This window comes from Eulemur rufifrons, chromosome 3 (genome assembly GCF_041146395.1).
Source record: "Eulemur rufifrons isolate Redbay chromosome 3, OSU_ERuf_1, whole genome shotgun sequence".
Taxonomy (NCBI): domain Eukaryota; kingdom Metazoa; phylum Chordata; class Mammalia; order Primates; family Lemuridae; genus Eulemur; species Eulemur rufifrons.
The window spans coordinates 61,435,192-61,453,208 of NC_090985.1; the positions used below are offsets into that span (position 1 = coordinate 61,435,192).

Here is an 18,017-nt window from a genome sequence, read left to right on the forward strand (position 1 = left end):
CTATACCCCAAAGCTGATTATTAAGTCAGCCTTTCTGGCAAAGCTGCGTCCAAACCCAGCATCAGGTGTTAAAAACCTGAAGGGAGAAAACTGGATGTTTTTATATGACATCAGTATCTATGGCACAATGCTCATTTGCTTTATTGTCTAAATGCAAATAGCACTTGTGCGTCTGCACTGGGGGCCACTTCTAAGGTAGCAGGAGCCAGCACTCACTGAGAGGGCTCAGCCCTGTGCTTAGCTCGGACTGCATTCTGTCCTTTACCTGCCCCATGTCCCTCCCTCGCCGTGTTCAGCACTGTTGTCCTCTGCATCTGACAGATGGGGAAGCTGAGGCATAGGGGCGTCCAGTAATTTGTCCAAGGTCACATCAATACTAAGTGGCAGAGCCAGAATTCAAAACCAGGCTGTCCACCTCCGGGGTGCACGCTCCACAACACTCCACTAAACGCCTCTCTATGCAGAATGAATAAAGCCAACTACCAAGGATCAAATCTTTGTCCAAACTTGGCCTTAGAGAGAACTTGTACAGAGTTCATTTCTTTTGGACAAAGAAGTCATATCAAAGGCTACTCTTCCAAGACAGAACTTGATGAGAGAAGGTGAGATAAACTTCAGCTCAGATTTTGGTACCAGAAGCAAGGCATCGGGTGGTAAAATTTTGTCCATTCTTTTGCCACATGGACTGCCAGTGCCCTTTTGACCACTGAAAACAGGGTGATTAGTGCCTTCACATCTGATTAGATTAGGGAGCCAATCCCGAAAATCCTACATCGATTCAGAAAACTCATCCTGAAGATTCCATGCCTCTGGATGGACTTCAGGTACCAACACCTGGATTAGTTTTCTATTACTTCCGTAACAAATTGTCACAAACTTAGTGGCCGCAAACAACACGAAGTTATCACAGTTTCGTAGGTCAAAAGTCCAACGCGGGCTGCGCTGGACTGCAGTCAAGGTGTTGGCAGGGCCGAGTTCCTTGCTGGAGCCTCCAGGGGAGAATCTGTTTCCTTCCCTTTTCCAGCTTTTAGAGGTCAACAGCATTCCTTGGCTTGGGTCTTTCTCCATCGCCTCTCCCTGTGACTGCAGCTGGGAAGCTTCTCTGCTGTTAAGGACTCATGTGATTTTGTTGGACCCACTTAGATAATCTAGGATAATCTACCCGCTGAGGTCCATAACCTTAACCACATTTGCAAAGTCCCTCTGCCGTGTAAGGTGATATGTTCGCAGCCTCCATTAAGACACAGACCTCTCCTGGGGGCAATTATTCTGCCCACTAAGCTGCATCATTTAATCCCCCTGAGCCTCCGTTTCTTGACCTGTCAAATGAAGACCTGTCTACCTCCTAAGGAGGTTGTGAGGATTCAGTGAATTAGTACAAGAAAAGCCCCGAGGACGGTGCAGTGTGTGGTGGGCACGCAGGAGGTGCTGGCCTCTGATATCGCAATCAGAAACAGCCTCCTCTGGGGCGCAGCAACCAGCACAAATTGCAGCTTCTTGAATATTGATGTTTCCAGAGAGAAAAAAATGTTGTTAGAAAAAAATTAACATTAATTCATAACGCTTGAACATTTTATTCCTGGGAGCTGTGTGACCTCTTGCTACAAGACAGAACCCAGGGCAACTGTAGTCATTCTGGGTTAATGGGAACTCATGTTTTATTTATCTGAAGCCACAGAGATGGAATTTGCTAGAAAAGTCCAATGTGGATTTTAGAACTGATAACAACTACCCTCATCCTCCTCTAAAAATTGAATAATCAGCATGCTAATAGATTTAGCTCACACCTTCTGTGGTTAGTGGAGGAAGAGCTTTCTTTTCTGCAGCAACAAATACAGTGGTCCTGAACACCGCTGTGAGTTGTTTTCATTGTCTCTCTGGGAAAAAATGAAGCCTGTGGTTAAGACCAAGCCTAAAGGGATATTTCTGTTAATGATTGGTGAGTTGCACAGAGATTGGGACACCCAGTGTTTTGATGGCAGCTTCAAGGAAGGCAAAGGGAGAGGCGTTTAATAGCTTTTGTAGCACAACTCAGTTCAAGGCCTGGAGAATAAGCCCTAAAAGGAAAAGTTAAAATAATTGGTTTAATTTACCAGGAGAAGAAAAGAATAAGGGATGATTTGATCTTCCATATTAAGGTTTTTCCTAAAAGGTTTTTAAATGAGAAAGATATGGGCCTGCTACTGCTACTGCCCATGCCCATAGAGGATTAAAGGAAAAAAACAAATCAACAAGCCAAACCTTGAATAAAAACAGGATTTAAGTTGATTTAGAGATGGCCCTGTAAGTAGAATGCAATCTTGAAAATAATAAAGTCAGTAACTCCAGCAATTTTGAAGAAAAATATTAGTGGTGGTGCTTTTACCTGTCTACTGTCAGAAAAGTAAACATTCATATTTATGATTTCAGGCCAGGGATGCCACCTCTTATGAAAAAAAAATTAATAGCTTGGCTTAAGGTTATCCTAAGCACTGCAAAAAAAAAAATGTTAAAAATAAAACTAAGAACTCAAAATTACACTCCAGTTTTCATAAGGGTAGGAAAATTTCAGAGAGTCAATCAATGAATATTTATTGAACACTCAGTATTAGACATTAGATTGTTTGTTTGTTTGTTTGTTTGTTTTTGGCAAGTTGTCCATAATAAATTTGAGCTGTGATTTGTCATCAATTCCATCAATACTTACTGAACGACCAACTGTGTACCAGGCACACAGAGTAGGCAAGGCCCCTGTTCTGGAGCTGGCATTGCATTAGGGGAGACAGAAAGAAAACACACAAACATATGAACAAGAAACACACCAGATGGCGGCCAAATGCTCCATAGCGACCTGACAATGGGGCTGTGGCAGGATGAGCGGGTGGCTCTGTCAGATCGGAGGAGTCACAGAAGAACTTGAAGAGAGGTGGCATTTGAGCTGAGAACTGAGTGGCTGGGAGGAGCCATCGTGCAGAGAGCAGTGAAAGAGCATTGCAGACAGAGCACACAGTTAGTGCAAAGGCCCAAAGGCAGGAGCAGTCTGAGAATTGCAAAAAAACTGAAAGAAAAAAAAGAATTAAAATTAAAAAATAAAAACAAAAAAAACAGGCCACTGTGGCTGGCGCAGGGTGGACCATTCAGGAGCAAGGGGTACAAAATGAGATCTGAGAAGTCTTCTGGGGCTTTGTAATCCAGGAGGGAGTTTGGATTTTACTCTAAATGTGATAGGAAATCATAGGAGGGTTTAGCAAAGGAATGACTGGATCTAATTTATATTTTTACTACATGTATCATCCTGGATGAATTTCATAAACATAATACACAGTGAAAAAGGCAAGCAAGTAAAAGCAAGTATGATTCCACTCGTCTAAGTCCAAACGTATGGAAAAATAAGCAGGGTGTTGTTTGGAGAGGCATAAAGATGTGAGGAACTATAAAGAAAGCGAATGCTAAACACACAATTCAGCATAGTGGTTCCTGGGGAGGTGGAGGAGGGGAGCGCAGTGACACAGGAGTGCTTGTCATAACACTCTAAATACCTTAGATGTATATCATGTATGTTCTTCTCTATGAATGCAATATTTCATTATCCAAGTTGTGTTTTTAAATAATTCCTCTGGCTGCTGAATGGCTGGGCCATAGAGAGGCAAGAGTGCAATCAGAGATGAGTTAGAAGCTAATGCGGTGGTCCAGAGATAGGATGGTGGGGAGTGAGAAAATGGGAGGCGTTTTGGCTTGTGCAACAGTGTCTGGTGATGCCACTTCCTGAGGGACAAAGGCCCCAGGAGGAACAAGTTGGGAAGGGAGGGAATCAAGCGTGTGCCCATATGAGTGTGGTATGTCTATTAATCATGCACATGGAATGTCTCATAGGTAGTTGGATAAATGAGATCAGAGTCCCAGGGAGTTCAGGAGTGGAGATCTAGATTTGGCATCACTGGCGGATGGGTGGTGTGAGAGCTCTGGGTGTGGATGGCTGAGGCGCCTTAGAGTGTTCCCATATATTTATAATCGTCCTTAGGAACCTCAGTCACTCTCAACCTTAATGCTAGCACCGCTGCAAAGTCAAAAAGAGAAGTGCGCCATTTTGAAGACTTTGTGTAGAATAACTTACCCTTTCCCATCTTTTTCATTTCTAGATTTTAGAAATATTAATTTTCTGCATTCTCCTATATTGCTATAAAAGAAAGGGAATGAAGCACATAATGATTCTGCTAACCCTGGTGGCGCTTCTAGGTAAAGGCATATTTTGTTTTCTTATTCTCTAATCGAGCTATGCTAAGTCATAAATAAGACTTGAAGTAAAATACTTGAGCATTCTATTCCTTTCTCATTTTTTGTATTTGTCAACTCCGATTTATAGAAAGAAATCGAGTCTAAATCATAGAAATTATAGATTTCATGTCCATTACTCTAATTGGTATATATTTGACTCTTTGAAAGATATATTTAAGGATTTTTGCTTCTTGGTAATTCTATTTGCTCACTGACAATTTGAGGCTACTTTTTTCTTAGTAAATAATTGAAAAACATTAAAAGAAGAACAAACTAATGAAGCCAATGGAAATTCTTGTGTCAGCAATTGGTTAGCCAAATCTATACTGCTTATATTTTAAAAAAAACCTTTAAAATATGTCTAATAGGAAACATAAACATGAGCAGTATGATTGTCTTAAATACTACATTTCTTTCATTCATTGTTTACCAGCCCATTTACATTTTTCCCCCCCACAGGTACCTTGTAAGATTTGAAAACTGATGCGTAGATAAGCCCACTATATATATTTTAATGTATCCTCCCTCCCCTCTCCTTTTCTGTCTCTCCATGTCTGTGTCTTTCTCTCTCTCTCTCTCTCTCTCACACACATTCATATACACGGCAATACTAGGACATCTCACCAGTCATTTGGGAAGTTCCCTTTTTAAGAATTTATTTGTCATTCTTTCTTTCCCTCTTCTTTGCCAGTAAGATGACCCACATGTCGTGTGTTGTTTGCTATGACTTGGTAGGTTGTACTTACACCACTGCAGCAGCATGCAGCCCCACGTTAACGAGGTGCTGGGTTTTCATCTTCCTGTCTCATCAACTAGTTCTCTCCACTGTATTGTGTTTGTGATAGTTACTTACAGATACACATGTATTCTACCCTATATCCAGGTATGCTGTTGATCAAGAGAACAGAAAGGAAACTTTATATTTGTTTCTTTCCAAATTATCAAATAGGAAGAACAAAAGGAAACAACTAAGGCAAAAAATGTACATTATATAGGAAAATAACGAAAACGAAGGAAACTTTAAATAGGAATGTAAGACAACAGAATTAATATCGTACATATTAGTTATGATCATAAGATTCTCAAATTGGACTTCAGGGAAACTTCCAGGTTGATTTTGAAAAACAATTCTGAAACTGAATTCAGCCAATTGGCCCTAGTACAGCTGTAATAGTTATGAAAATAGCTGCCACCCAAGCCTCCTTAGGGCCTCCTTCCCTGATGTCTTTTCCTCCCAAGTCCAACCCTGCCACGATAAATACTAATGCAAGGGGTCTCTAGGACCCTCTTCCAGTGGTGGTAGGGCCAACACCCTTTCTGGCCCTTGTGGGTTGTGAAATGTTTTGACGATTATGTAAGTTTTATCCAAAACAAGGTAACTCAAATTGAAAGTAAATGAAAGCAGAGGGTCATGATACTATGAAATTAAAGTCAAGGCAGAAGGCATTAAATGAGACAAAAGGGGGTAATTTATTCTGATAAAAAGATCACAGTCCATAAGAATATCACATTTAATACATGCTATAAAACCTGCAGAAAAATGCAAAACTACATTAACAAAAATATAAGAGAAGTAGAAGACTTCTCTCAGCTCTTGGAAGGTAAGTAGGCAGAAAAATATGTAAAGACAGAAGAGCTGAATACTTAATTTTGAACTAGTAACTCTAATATTGAACTCTAAACCCTAAAAACAAAGAATAAACTTTCTTTCAAATGCCTGTGTAACATTTACAAAAGTAGATCACATAATTGGCCCTAAAAAAGTTCTTGATAAATTCCAGGAAGTTGAAATAGGACAGACAACATTCTCAGAGCACAGTGAAATAAAAACAGAAAAATAATAACAAAAATAAAAACCAATAAATCTCTACCACCAGGGAATGTTAACAATAGTCTTAAACTGCAGCTGGATCAAATAGAAACCAAGATTTCATTGCAGCATATATTTTTTAAATTATTATCAAAACACTTAATATTGAAACCTGGAGTTTATGACTAATGCTGTATTCAAAAAAGATTAATTGTTTTAAATGTAAGTCAATTAAGCACTCAACTCAAGAAGTTAGAAAAAAACTGAAATCAAGCTAAGGGAAAGCAGAAAGCATTTAATGATAAGGCAAAATTTAATGAAATAGAAAATAGAAAAGTAATGGATTGATAACTAAACCCAAGAATCAATTCTTAAAAAGAAACTGATAAAACACAACTTCTCTTCATCAGAAAAAGAAGCAAAAGAAAAATCACAAATACCACTCATTTCCAAAAAGAAATGAGATATAGATTGATTGATAAATATGCATATATAAACACACGTATGTCTGAAAACTTGAATAAATTGCTTATTTTTAAAGGAAATAACTGTGGAGGAAATGAAGGCATTTGTGTTAAAAGCTACATCCTAAAAAAGAACCAGGCCTAGACAGTTCCAAATGTAATGTCTTCAAACCCTTAAGGAATAGATTATTCTGATGTTGTTAGAACTATTTGAGGACGTAAGAAGAAAGCTTTTGCTTTTTTAAAAAACATAATCAGATAGTACTGATCCCAAATCTGAAAAAGATAGAACAAATGAAAAACACTATGAACTAATTTCACTACTAAATACTGATGCAAAAATCCCAAATAAAATATTAGCAAATAAAATCCAGAGCAAATCATACTCAACAACCAAGTGGTCTTAATAAAACTGATTTTTTTTCTTTGTAACACTCGTAACAATTTGTACTTACATATTCTACTTAGATGTTTATATGTTGTTATGAGCTCATCTTCCTTACCAGATTAGTTCCATGAGAACACAGACTATGTCTCTTATGTACACTGTATATACTTTACTTAGAACTGAGCATAGTAAGCAAACAATAAACATTTGAGTTAACTAACTAATTAGTTAATTATGGGAATGAAAGGAGTGTTCTTTAAAAAATCCATTAATATACTTCATCATGTTAATGAATTAAAAGGGAAATATTGAGATATTGGTCAAATGATACAAATTTACAGTTATAAGATGAGTAAGTTCTGGGGATCTAATGTACAGTATGGTGACAACAGTTAACAATACTGTATTGTATATTTGAAATTTGCTGAGAGTCGATATCAAATATTCTCACCATACGCAAGAAAAATGATAACGATGTGAGGTAAAAGATGTGTTAACCAACATGATTGTACTAATCATTTTACAATATATACAAATATCAAGTCATCACATTGTATACCTTAAATTTATGTAATTTTATATTTCAAAGATCTGTAAAAATGCTTTAAAATGGAAATCGTGTAATGATCTCAATAGATGTTGAAAAGCCATGTTAAAATTTAATATGCATTCCTAACAAAGAACTTGATGGTGAAATACTAGAAGTGTTCTCATTAGAGTAAGAAATGAGAAAAAAAGATGCCCACTCTTCACTGTGTGCTCATCTTGCTCTTTCAGTATTTTACAATGATCATTAATGACTCCTCCCCCCAAAAAGATTATGAAAATCATGTAGAAGCTTTGAAAAATATTGATAGTGTTATATATATAGTGGGAAAAATAGCACAGAACATCGTATCTACCTTCGTTGTGATTAAAAGCACACATGGGGGAACACTGGAAATGAATGAGAGGTGGTAAAGCGAGTAGGTGGATTTTTTCTTTGCTTCATTGTTGTCATGATATTGCTTGTGCGATAGATACAAAATAGAACTAAAAAAAGAAATAGAGAGTGAAGGCATCAGGCAGAAAGAAGTCTGGCTTCTGGTGAGGGGTTCCCTCTGCTGTGGCTGTGATCTGTCTTAAAGGAATCCAAAGCTCTAGTGTGGTCCTTTCAGCTGAGCAGGAAGCAGGAAAACTGGGAAGTCGTTCCCTATCCTATCACACTCTGATTTCCAAAGCCAAATGAGTAAATAAAATATTCATGGTCCTAATAAGGAGACATCGAAGTCAATCTAGGAAAGTTTTGGAAGGAGCTATTGATGAGGAACTAAGAATAAACTGAGAGGACGAAATTTCAAAAAACCAGCACCTGTTTGGGAAAACTAGTGTTGTTATAATGATGAAAGTAATATCGACTTATGGTTGGTAATTAATAAAATAGAGAAAGATAAAAAGAAAAATGTAAAAATGTGTGTAACTGAGCACTTTAGCACAGTAGGACAGAGGGTGACTGATACTCTCTGGAAGGCAGTTGGCCGGTGTATTTCAGAAGCTGTCACAGTGGCTGTCGACATAATAATTCCCCTTTAGGTGGTTTTCCTAAGGAAGTAGGCAGAGTGACGTACAAAGATTTATGTTCAAGAATATTCTTCACAGCCTAATTTTTAAAAGTAAAAAAAAAAATGAATACGATCTAAATATCCAGAAATAAGGCATTGCCAAAATAAACTGGACGTTCCTACAAAGGCATTCTGTACAGCCAATATCAATCACGCTTTAGAGCAATACTCAATGGCAAAGAAAATACTTAAAGTTAAATAGGTTCCTAAGTAGTGTATACTTGGAAAATAAGCTCCTAAGTAGTAAATACTATATGATGTACACATTGTGATTTATTCATACTTATAGATAGAAAAATAATGATGTGCCCAAAAGTTAAAAATGATTTGGGAGTGAGTGTTGAGATTACAGGTAATTTAAATTTTCCTTTCCAGGCTTTTCTACATTTTCCAAACTTTTTTAAATGGACAGGTATACTTTTATAGATTTTTAAAAATGAATTTAAAGTTTATTGATAATCCCATTATTAGAGATAACCAGTGACAATATCTTGATGTAGTTTCTTCTAGCCTTTTTTTCTTTGCATACATAAGTACTTTCTATTTTTATGTGTGCAACATTAAAATGATACTGAATTACAATTTTGTATTTCGACCTGTCCTTAGCAACCTCCCCTCCCAAACAAAACTTACAAGTGCTTGACACCAGCCTAGAAATAACTTGCAGAGTTAAAATAAATAGCGATTAATCAGTTGACAATTGTGCATGCTTTAAAAACATAATGATTATAGATATTGTTTAGCAGTTTAGTAACAAATTCTAGTTTTGTATTTAAGTGTAATTTAAGATCAGATGGTGGTTAAATCAGATGACCTTTAAGGTCCTTTGCAATCCTGAGTTTCCGAGGCTAATGGAATGGTATGATCAACTCCTTTTCTGTTAATTATCCCTTTGGGAAACCTGGCTGTTCAGACCACAAGACCATAACCACATTGTGCTCTAATTTCACACAAAGTCTTTAGGAGGAAATTAAGGTCCCTCAGGAGCTAACCTACAAACTTAAATCATCAAGTGACACACAGATCTCTACAGATATTTAAAATTTCTAGATTAGCTAAGATATGACTATTGTCATAATGATACGAAATATGTAAAAGGATCAGGTCAAAGGATATTTTAAGATGGAGAGGGGCCTAACTGTAAGGGCCTCTCCATTCAGATGGGGGGTTTGTTTTTAGAATTTAATCATCTGGTCCCCTCAGTTAATTAACAACTTTTAACTGAAAGAAAATGCCTAATTTGGAAGTATGCCTTAGTACCCTTTAAGTTAAAGTATATTTTCAGTTTTTGGAAAAGGTAATTATGCGAAGCTCTTCCTGGTTGGCCATCACCTGCTATTTTAAACATATTCTTTGGAATATTTACATATATACAAAGTACCTTTTCAAAAGCTAAAAGGAATAAAGCTCAGATATATTATGACCAAGTAGATCAATGGCAACAGAGACAGTATTTCTCCATCACGTTGCTTTTGACTTATTTGATTTCATGTAAAAATTATTTTTGAGCTTTCTGTAGGTTTCAGCTAAATTATGGAATTATTTGCAGCAGTAACTTCAAGGGATGTAAGACAGAAAGCATTATCTTCTTCCTAACAGAAACAGATTGTTACCAGAAAATGCTCCATTGCTTTCACAGTGATAAAAACTTATCAAGTTACTTTTTCTTAATTGTTATTTGGAACCTAAGGAAAATTTGTTCTCCTAAGGGATGAGTTCCTCTTTAGCATAGAAAATAAACAGATATTGCTTATATAAAGCCAAGATTTACCATTGACTCTGAGCAATGAGTACTCAGTCCTGGTGCTTCTTCCTGTTACTGTCTTTGTCAAAAAGTATTTTTGATGAAACTTCTAGGCATCTACTAACAAAAAGGCTCGTGCATGGAGACTTTGTACAACACTTAGCAAACTCAGGGAGTGAGTTACTTTTCACGTTGCGGTCGTTTCATCTGTTTGGTTTTAAATTTTTCAGTATAGTTTAATAGTCATTGACCCCTTAGTGTCACATGGACAATCTGATCTTTCTTATCTCCTTCTCCCATTGTTTTTGCCTTTCCCCCCTACCAGTAATTATGACCTCCTCAGCATTCTTTCAATAGTTAGGGCTGCAAAATGAGCACCTTGCTTCAGAGATAAAAAGCACCCAGTTGCACAACAGACCTTTAGCTGATTGAAGTAAATTTAAAGTCCAGCAGAGCTTGAGCCACACACAGGGCTACTGCTTGGTTAATGTCACATCCTACGCTACACCTCCCACAACCGTGTTCATCCGTAAAGCATAATTGGTGTATTTGCTATTCTACCACATAAACTTAAGATATTTATTTGTAATTCTATCTCAAGTGTGTACTTTATTTGTGTTTTTTGTTTTCTTTTTCAGCCTCATTGACTGTTATTTCAGTAAAAGCCGTCTCAGGCATGATCACTTTTTCTATGACGGATAAAATGCAACTAACTTATCCCATCTTCTATATCATGTTTATCATCATGATAGCATCTTGTGTTTTCCAAGTCAAGTAAGTTAGCTTCTGCATACTCACTAAGCTTTCGGCATTCCTGTGCTTCTCTGAGCATTAATCTTTTTTGGCTTCAGATGATAATTACAATGAGGTACAACTGATTTCTAAGGGTGAAGGGCCTACAGCTTATCCTCAGCCAACATGCCTTGCTTTGTCCTTTGCATCCAATATTAAGTTTTACTAAGCATTGCCTTCATGTCTTGTGAGTTCTAAAGTGTGGCCCTAATCCAGCTAAGTGCACTTTGATACTTTCCTGATGCTCTTCTGCTTGTAATTAATATCCATCATGCACAGGTTGTCATTAGCAATAAATCAAAGGGGCAGGTCCACATCCAGGATTTCATTCTAAATATAGGAAATACATGAACCCTTCACCTTCATTTCTTAGCTCATGCTTGTTAATTGCCCAGAGATGGACAAAACCAGACGTTTGGCCTGGAGGGAAATCCTTTCCCCAGAACTTTGCATCTTTGGCCAGAAGTTTCTTTGTACTCATGGGATTGCAGAATGATTGTTTTATGTTTCTCTTGGGGCCTAGTAGTGGTGACATGGAACATTTTTAATTTCTGTTCTTCTCTCCCACCGCCCCCTCCCATCTGCTCCAATCACTTCCCCTCCATTTCATACAGAATTGTGCTTTTGCCTGCTTAGGCTCTCTTGAGTTGACCTGAAAGTTTTCTGTTCATTCCAAAATGCTATGCAAAGGCACCATCGTGGTGCCAACTGGGAAATCAGAGCTCAAACTCAGAATCAGAGTGGTTCCTTCTGTAGGTGCTATTGTTATGTCAAGTCCAATTGTTGTGGGCTGAGTATAGACCCTGTTACAAGGTCTGTGGAGAGTTACTGTAGAAACCCAAGGTTCTGTCAACGTTTTGCCTGTCATTTCCTTATAAGACTGAATGTGTTTCTATACTTGAATCTTGCTATCTTGTTTCTTCTCTTTCTTCTTCTGAATTAAATGGTACTGCTACAATATCTTCTGGGATTTAGTGACTTTCTACTATGCTTTGTAAATTTGAAAGACAGACACAACTGAAGATAAATTGCATCCTGTCACACTGTAGAACTGTGGTTCTCAGTCCTGGTTGCCCATTAAAATTACCTGAAGAAGTTTGTTTGTGTACATGTATACATAATTCATGTATACCCATGTACGTGTATGTGTAGATACACACACACACACACACACACACACACTCCGGGGCTCTACCCATAAAGATTTTTTTTTTTCAATTGCTCTCGAGTAAGACCTAGGCATTAGTGCCTTTGTTTAAAAGTACCCAGGTGGTATCAGTGCAATTCACTGCTTTGGAAAACAATCTAGTCCCTGACAGGGCAGCACAGCACAGTTGTGGGAACCTGAATTTATGCTGGTGGCCAGAGCGAGAAGCTGAGCTCCCACATGTGCGCTGCAGCTGGAGCACTGAGCATTGTTTTTGAAACATTAAACATTCCTTTACTTCTCCATCTTCTTTCTTGGCACGTGGCATGTCAATGGATAGCTATGCTATTCCCCAGATACGATATTTAACAGATTCTAGGTTCTATCCTAATGAATCAGTCCTAGTGTGATACTGGTCCAGCAGCTTGAATCGCTTCCAACTCAAACTTCTGTGGCCTCAGAATATGATTAATTGCTTTTCATTGTTACTGTTGTTGGTTTAAACAGACCATAAAACCTGACATCTGATCTCATACATCAGATGCACATAAGCTATGACTGCTGATTGGAAATGCCCTTTCACTGCACTTCCTTTCCCTTTGTAGTTGTAGCTAAAGAACATGCATTGCTTGAAGTTATTGTTAACTTATTGCTGAGTATTTCTTAAAGCCAGAGCTTCAGTAAGTGCCTTCTGCTCTAGGTTCCTGAATCAAGCCACGAAACTCTACAATACAACGACGGTGGTGCCAGTTAACCATATTTTCTTTACAACCAGTGCCATTATTGCAGGTGAGTTCTGGTTTCCTGTACATAGGTGACTCCAAGCATAAATGAAGTTTCTCTCAGAGCAAATGAGAGAATTGAGGGATGCTTAGGTTTTAAGGTCAGTATCCCCCTAGCCTCCACCTTGTGTCTCAGTTTCCTCCATGATGCCCTCTGGGACAGGTCTGAATGCTCCCCAGTGCTCTCTGCCTCCTGAGTCAGCTCAGTTCTGTTTTGGACCACTCTCATTATTTGGAGAGTTCTAATTATTAGAAAGTGTTTCCTTATATTGGAACTGAAATTAGTTTCCTTGTGAATTAAAGACACTCATCTTAGTTCAGCCTGAGTCTTTCCCTTGCCAGCCCTTCTGATCATCAAAGCAACTGAAAGGTCCTCGTGAGTCTTCTCTCTGGGCCAAATATCCCCAATTCCATTAACCCCTCCTATATGCCCACCAGCTTGATCCAAAACCGAACTCAGTGTTGCAGGGAAGTCCTGACAGATGAGAATAGAAACCTTTGCTGTCTGGCTTCTATTTGCTACTGTTGCAGTTCTTTTATTTTTATGGACAATTTTTTAAAATGTGACAGATATGACAGCATTAAAACAAAAAATATAAATTTGTAACTTGGTCCAAACCAAAATACAGTAGATTCAAGTATATCATTTCTAAATTTGGTACTGGTATGCCCTAGTTCATTGGTTTATTTGATGTATTTACCACCTTCTTCTCTTGGGAGTTCATTTCCCAATGTAAACTTTATGTATTTTGGAGGTAATTAGGAATTTTCTGTTTCCTAATTGGCACATCTTTTTTATTTCTTGGAAAACAATGTGACTATCAGTGGGCAATATTTAAAAGTAATTAATGCATTTTCTTTTTCTCAAAATTAAAACGTATATTTCAAGAAAAAGATTATATCCCAGGACATCTATTTTTTTCGTATTTTATGCTTATGAATAAAAGAAAATGAGAGAAGCCTGCATATTGGTATGTCCTAGAAGGACTGGAAAAGGAAAATAAGGCCAAAAGAGTTAGAGGAACGACATACAGACTAATAGTTAATATTAATATGCATAAAGATGTGTAAAGAATGTAGTTGTCCTGAGTATAAGATTTTCTAGAAGGACAACAGAGCCGGGTCTGAATACTCACCATACAGAGGAATTGTAAGGCAGGGAGGCTGGGACATCTCGGGAGTCATAACAATTCCCCTGATGTCACTGGCACGTGGAATGGAGTGAAGCTTCTTAACTAACTTCTCCTCTCTGCCTCCATGAAACAGTATAAGCTTAAAGTTAAAATGAGACACCATATTGTACCTGCCAAATGAGTCAAGTTTTCGAGTTTTGTTTGTTCTTTTTATTGCAATAGCCAAAGTTGATAAGGCTACAGTATCACAGGCACTCTCCTGGGCTGGTTAGTGTGTTACCAGCCTCCTAGAACTGAGTTTTATAGTTTTTATCAAGAGTCTTAAAAATGTTTGCACTCTTTGATTCTACAAATCAACAACAAAAAAACAAACGACCTGATTTTTAAAGTGGGCAAAGGACTTGAATAGTTGTTTCTGCAAGGAAGATTCACCAAATGACCACCAAGCATGTGAAAAGATGTCCATCACTAATCATAAGGGAATTGCAAATCAAAACCACAGTGGGATGTCACCACACACCCAGAAGAATGGCTGCTCTTAATAACAGAAAATAACAAGTGGTGGTGAGGATGTGGAGAACTGTAACCCTTATGCACTGTTGGTGGGAAAGTAAAATGGTACAGCCATTATGGAAAACAGTGTGGCAGTTCCTCAAAAATATTACAAATATAATTACTATATGATCCAGCAATTCCACTTCTAGGCATATGGCCAAAAGGATTGAAAGCAGGATCTTAAAAAGATATTTGTGTACCCATGTTCATAGCAGCATTATTCTCAATAGCCAAAAGGTGAAAGCAACCCGAATGTCCATTGACAGATGAATGGATGAACAAAATGTAGCATATGCATACAATGGAGTATTATATGGCCTTGAAAATGAAAGAAGTTCTGAAACATACTATGACATGGATGAACCTTGAGGACATTGTGCTAAGTGAAATAAGCCAGGAACAAAAAGACAAATATTGTATGATTCTACTTATATGAGATATCTAGAGTGGTCAAACTTAATGAGACAAAAAGTAGAACGGTGGCTGGGGAAATGGGGAGTTGTATAATGGGAATAGAATTTCAGTTTTTCAAGATGGAAAAAAGTTCTGGAAATTGGTTGCACAAAAATGTGAATATACTTAACACTACTGAACTGTACACTTAAAAAGAGTTAAGATGGTAAATTTTATGTTATGTATGTTTTACTACAGTTTTTTTAAAAGAAAAAATGTTTCCACTTGGAAACAGAAATTCCACTTCTAGAAACCCATTCTAATGACAGCAAAAATACTAAAATGCTGGGGAAAAGTATGTTGATGAGACGTGCCTCATTTTATTGTGCTTTGCATTGTTTTTTTACAAATAAAAGGTTTGTAGCAACCCTGCATTGAGCATGCCTGTCAACATCATTTTCCAATGGCATGTGCTCACTTTGTGCTCTGTGTCATTCTGGTAATTCTCACATTATTTCAAATTTGTCATTATTATTATATCTATTATGGTGATCTATATTCAGTGCTTTTTGATGCTACTATTATAATTATTTTGGGACACCAGGAACCTTGCAGACATAAAATGGCAAACTTGATGGATAAGTGTTGTGTGTGTTCTGACTGCTCCACCAACCAGCTGTTTCCTCATCTCTCTCCCTTTCCTTGGGCCTCCCTATTCCCTGAGACATGACAATATTGAAATTAGGCCAATTAATAACCTTACAATGGCCTCTAAGTATTCAGGGGAAAGGAAGAGTCACACAACTCTCAACTTAAATCGAAAGCTAGAAATGATTAAGCTTTGTGAGAGAGGATTGTCAAAAGCTGAGATAGGCTGAAAACCTTAACTAGCTAACTAACTGCCAGTTAGTTAAGTTGTGAATGCAAAAGAAAAGATCTTGAAAAAAACTAAAAGTACTACTCCAGTGAATACACGAATAAGAGAAAGTTTTAGTAGTCTGGAGAGAAGATCAAACCAGTCACAACATTCTCTTAAGCCAAAGCCTAATCCAGAACAAGATTCTAACTCTTTTCAGTTCTATGAAGGCTGGAAGAGGTGAGGAAGCTACAGAAGAAGAGTTTGAAGCTAGCAGAGGTTGGTTCGTGAGGTTGAAGGAAAGGAGCCATCTCTATAACATAATAGTGCAAGGTGAAGCAGCAAGTGCTAATATAGAAGCTGCAGCAAGTTATCCAGAAGATCTAGCTAAGATCATTGATGAAGGTGGCTACACTAAACAGGTTTTCAAGGTAAATAAAACATATCCTTCTATTGGAAGGATATGCCATCTAGGGCTTTCATAGCCAAAGAGTAGAATTCAATGCCTGGCTTCAAAGCTTCAAAGAACAGGCTGACTCTCTTGTTAGGCGCTAATGTAGCTAGTGCTTTAAGTTGAAAGCAGTGTTCATCTTCCATGCTGAAAATTCTAGGGCCCTTAAGAATTATGCTAAATCTACTCTGCCTCTGCTCTAGAAATGGAACAACAAATCCTGGGTGACAGCCCATCTGTTTACAGCATGGGTTACTGAATATTTTAAACCCACTGGCGAGACCTACTGCTCAGAATAAAGATTCCTTTCAAAATATTAGTGCTCATTGACAATGCCCCTGGGTACCCAAGAGCTCTGATGAAGAGGTACAAGGAGATTAGTGTTGTTTTCATGTCTGCTAATGTAACATTCATTCTGTAGCCCATGAATCAAGGGGTAATTTTGACTTTCAAGTCTTATTATTTAAGAAATACATTCCACAAGGCTATAGCTGCCATACATAGTGATTCTTCTGATGGATCTGGGCAAAGTCAATTCAAAATCTTCTGGAAAGGATTCACCATTCATGATTCATGGGAGAATGTGAAAATATCCACATTAACAGGAGTTTGGAATAAGTTGATTCCAACCTTCACGGGTGACTTTGAGGGGTTCAAAACTTCCATGGAGAAAGTAACTTGCAAATGTGGTGGAAATAGCAAGAGAATTAGAAGTGGCGCCTGAAGATGTGACTAAATTGCTGCAATCTCATGATCAAACTTAAATGGATGAGGAGTTGCTTTTTATGGATGAGTAAAGAAAGTGGTTTCCTGAGATAGAATCTATGCCTGATGAAGATGTGTTGTGAATAGTGTTGAGATGACAACAAAGGATTTAGAATATTCCATAAACTTAGCTGATAAAGCAGTGGCATGGTTTGAGAAGACTGATACTAATTTTGAAAGAAGTTCTACTGTGGGTAAAAATGCTACCAAACAGCATCGCATGCCACAGAGAAATCTTTTGTGAAAAGAAGAGGCAATTGATGTAGCAAACTTTATTGTTGTCTTATCTTAAGAAATTGTCACAGCCACCCCATCCTTCAGCAGCCACCACCCTGATCAGTCAGCACCATCAACATCAAGGCAAGACCCTCCCACTAGCAAAAACATTATGACTCGCTGCAGGCTCGGGTGCTCATTAGCATTTTTTGGCAATAAAATATTTTTAATTAATGTATGTACAGTATTTTTTAGACATAATACTATTGCACACTTCATAGACTACAGTATAGTATGCACTCGGAAACCAAAAAATTGGTGTGACTCGCTTTATTATAGTGGTCTGGAACCAAACCCACAGTATTGCCAAGATGTGCCTGTACTAAAGAAGGTCATTGCTGCTTTACTTAAGAAAAAAAATTTAAGCTCACCCCTGTAATCCTAGCACTCTGGGAGGCTGAGGCAGAAGGATTACTTAAGCCCCGGAGTTTGAGGTTGCTGTGAGCTAGGCTGACGCCATGGCACTGTAGCCCAGGCAACAGAGTGAGACTCTGTCTCATTAAAAAAAAAAGAAAAAAAAAATTTAGAAACAATGCCTTTGGAGAAATAAATATTATGGTGCATTAACATAGAATAATGTAAAAACATTAAAATCATTACAAGGAA

The 18,017-nt window shown here is 37.7% G+C and overlaps 1 protein-coding gene across 1 annotated transcript in view; it reads left to right on the forward strand.

The window, feature by feature from the left end:
- The window catches only part of NIPAL2 (NIPA like domain containing 2), an 86,058-nt gene that overhangs the window by 64,301 nt on the left and 3,740 nt on the right, over window positions 1-18,017 (forward strand). The window contains exons 6-8 of the mRNA XM_069465603.1: window positions 4,119-4,215; window positions 10,900-11,035; window positions 12,901-12,989. Of these exons, the coding sequence (XP_069321704.1) occupies window positions 4,119-4,215; window positions 10,900-11,035; window positions 12,901-12,989 (322 nt within the window). The remainder of the gene's footprint in view (window positions 1-4,118; window positions 4,216-10,899; window positions 11,036-12,900; window positions 12,990-18,017) is intronic.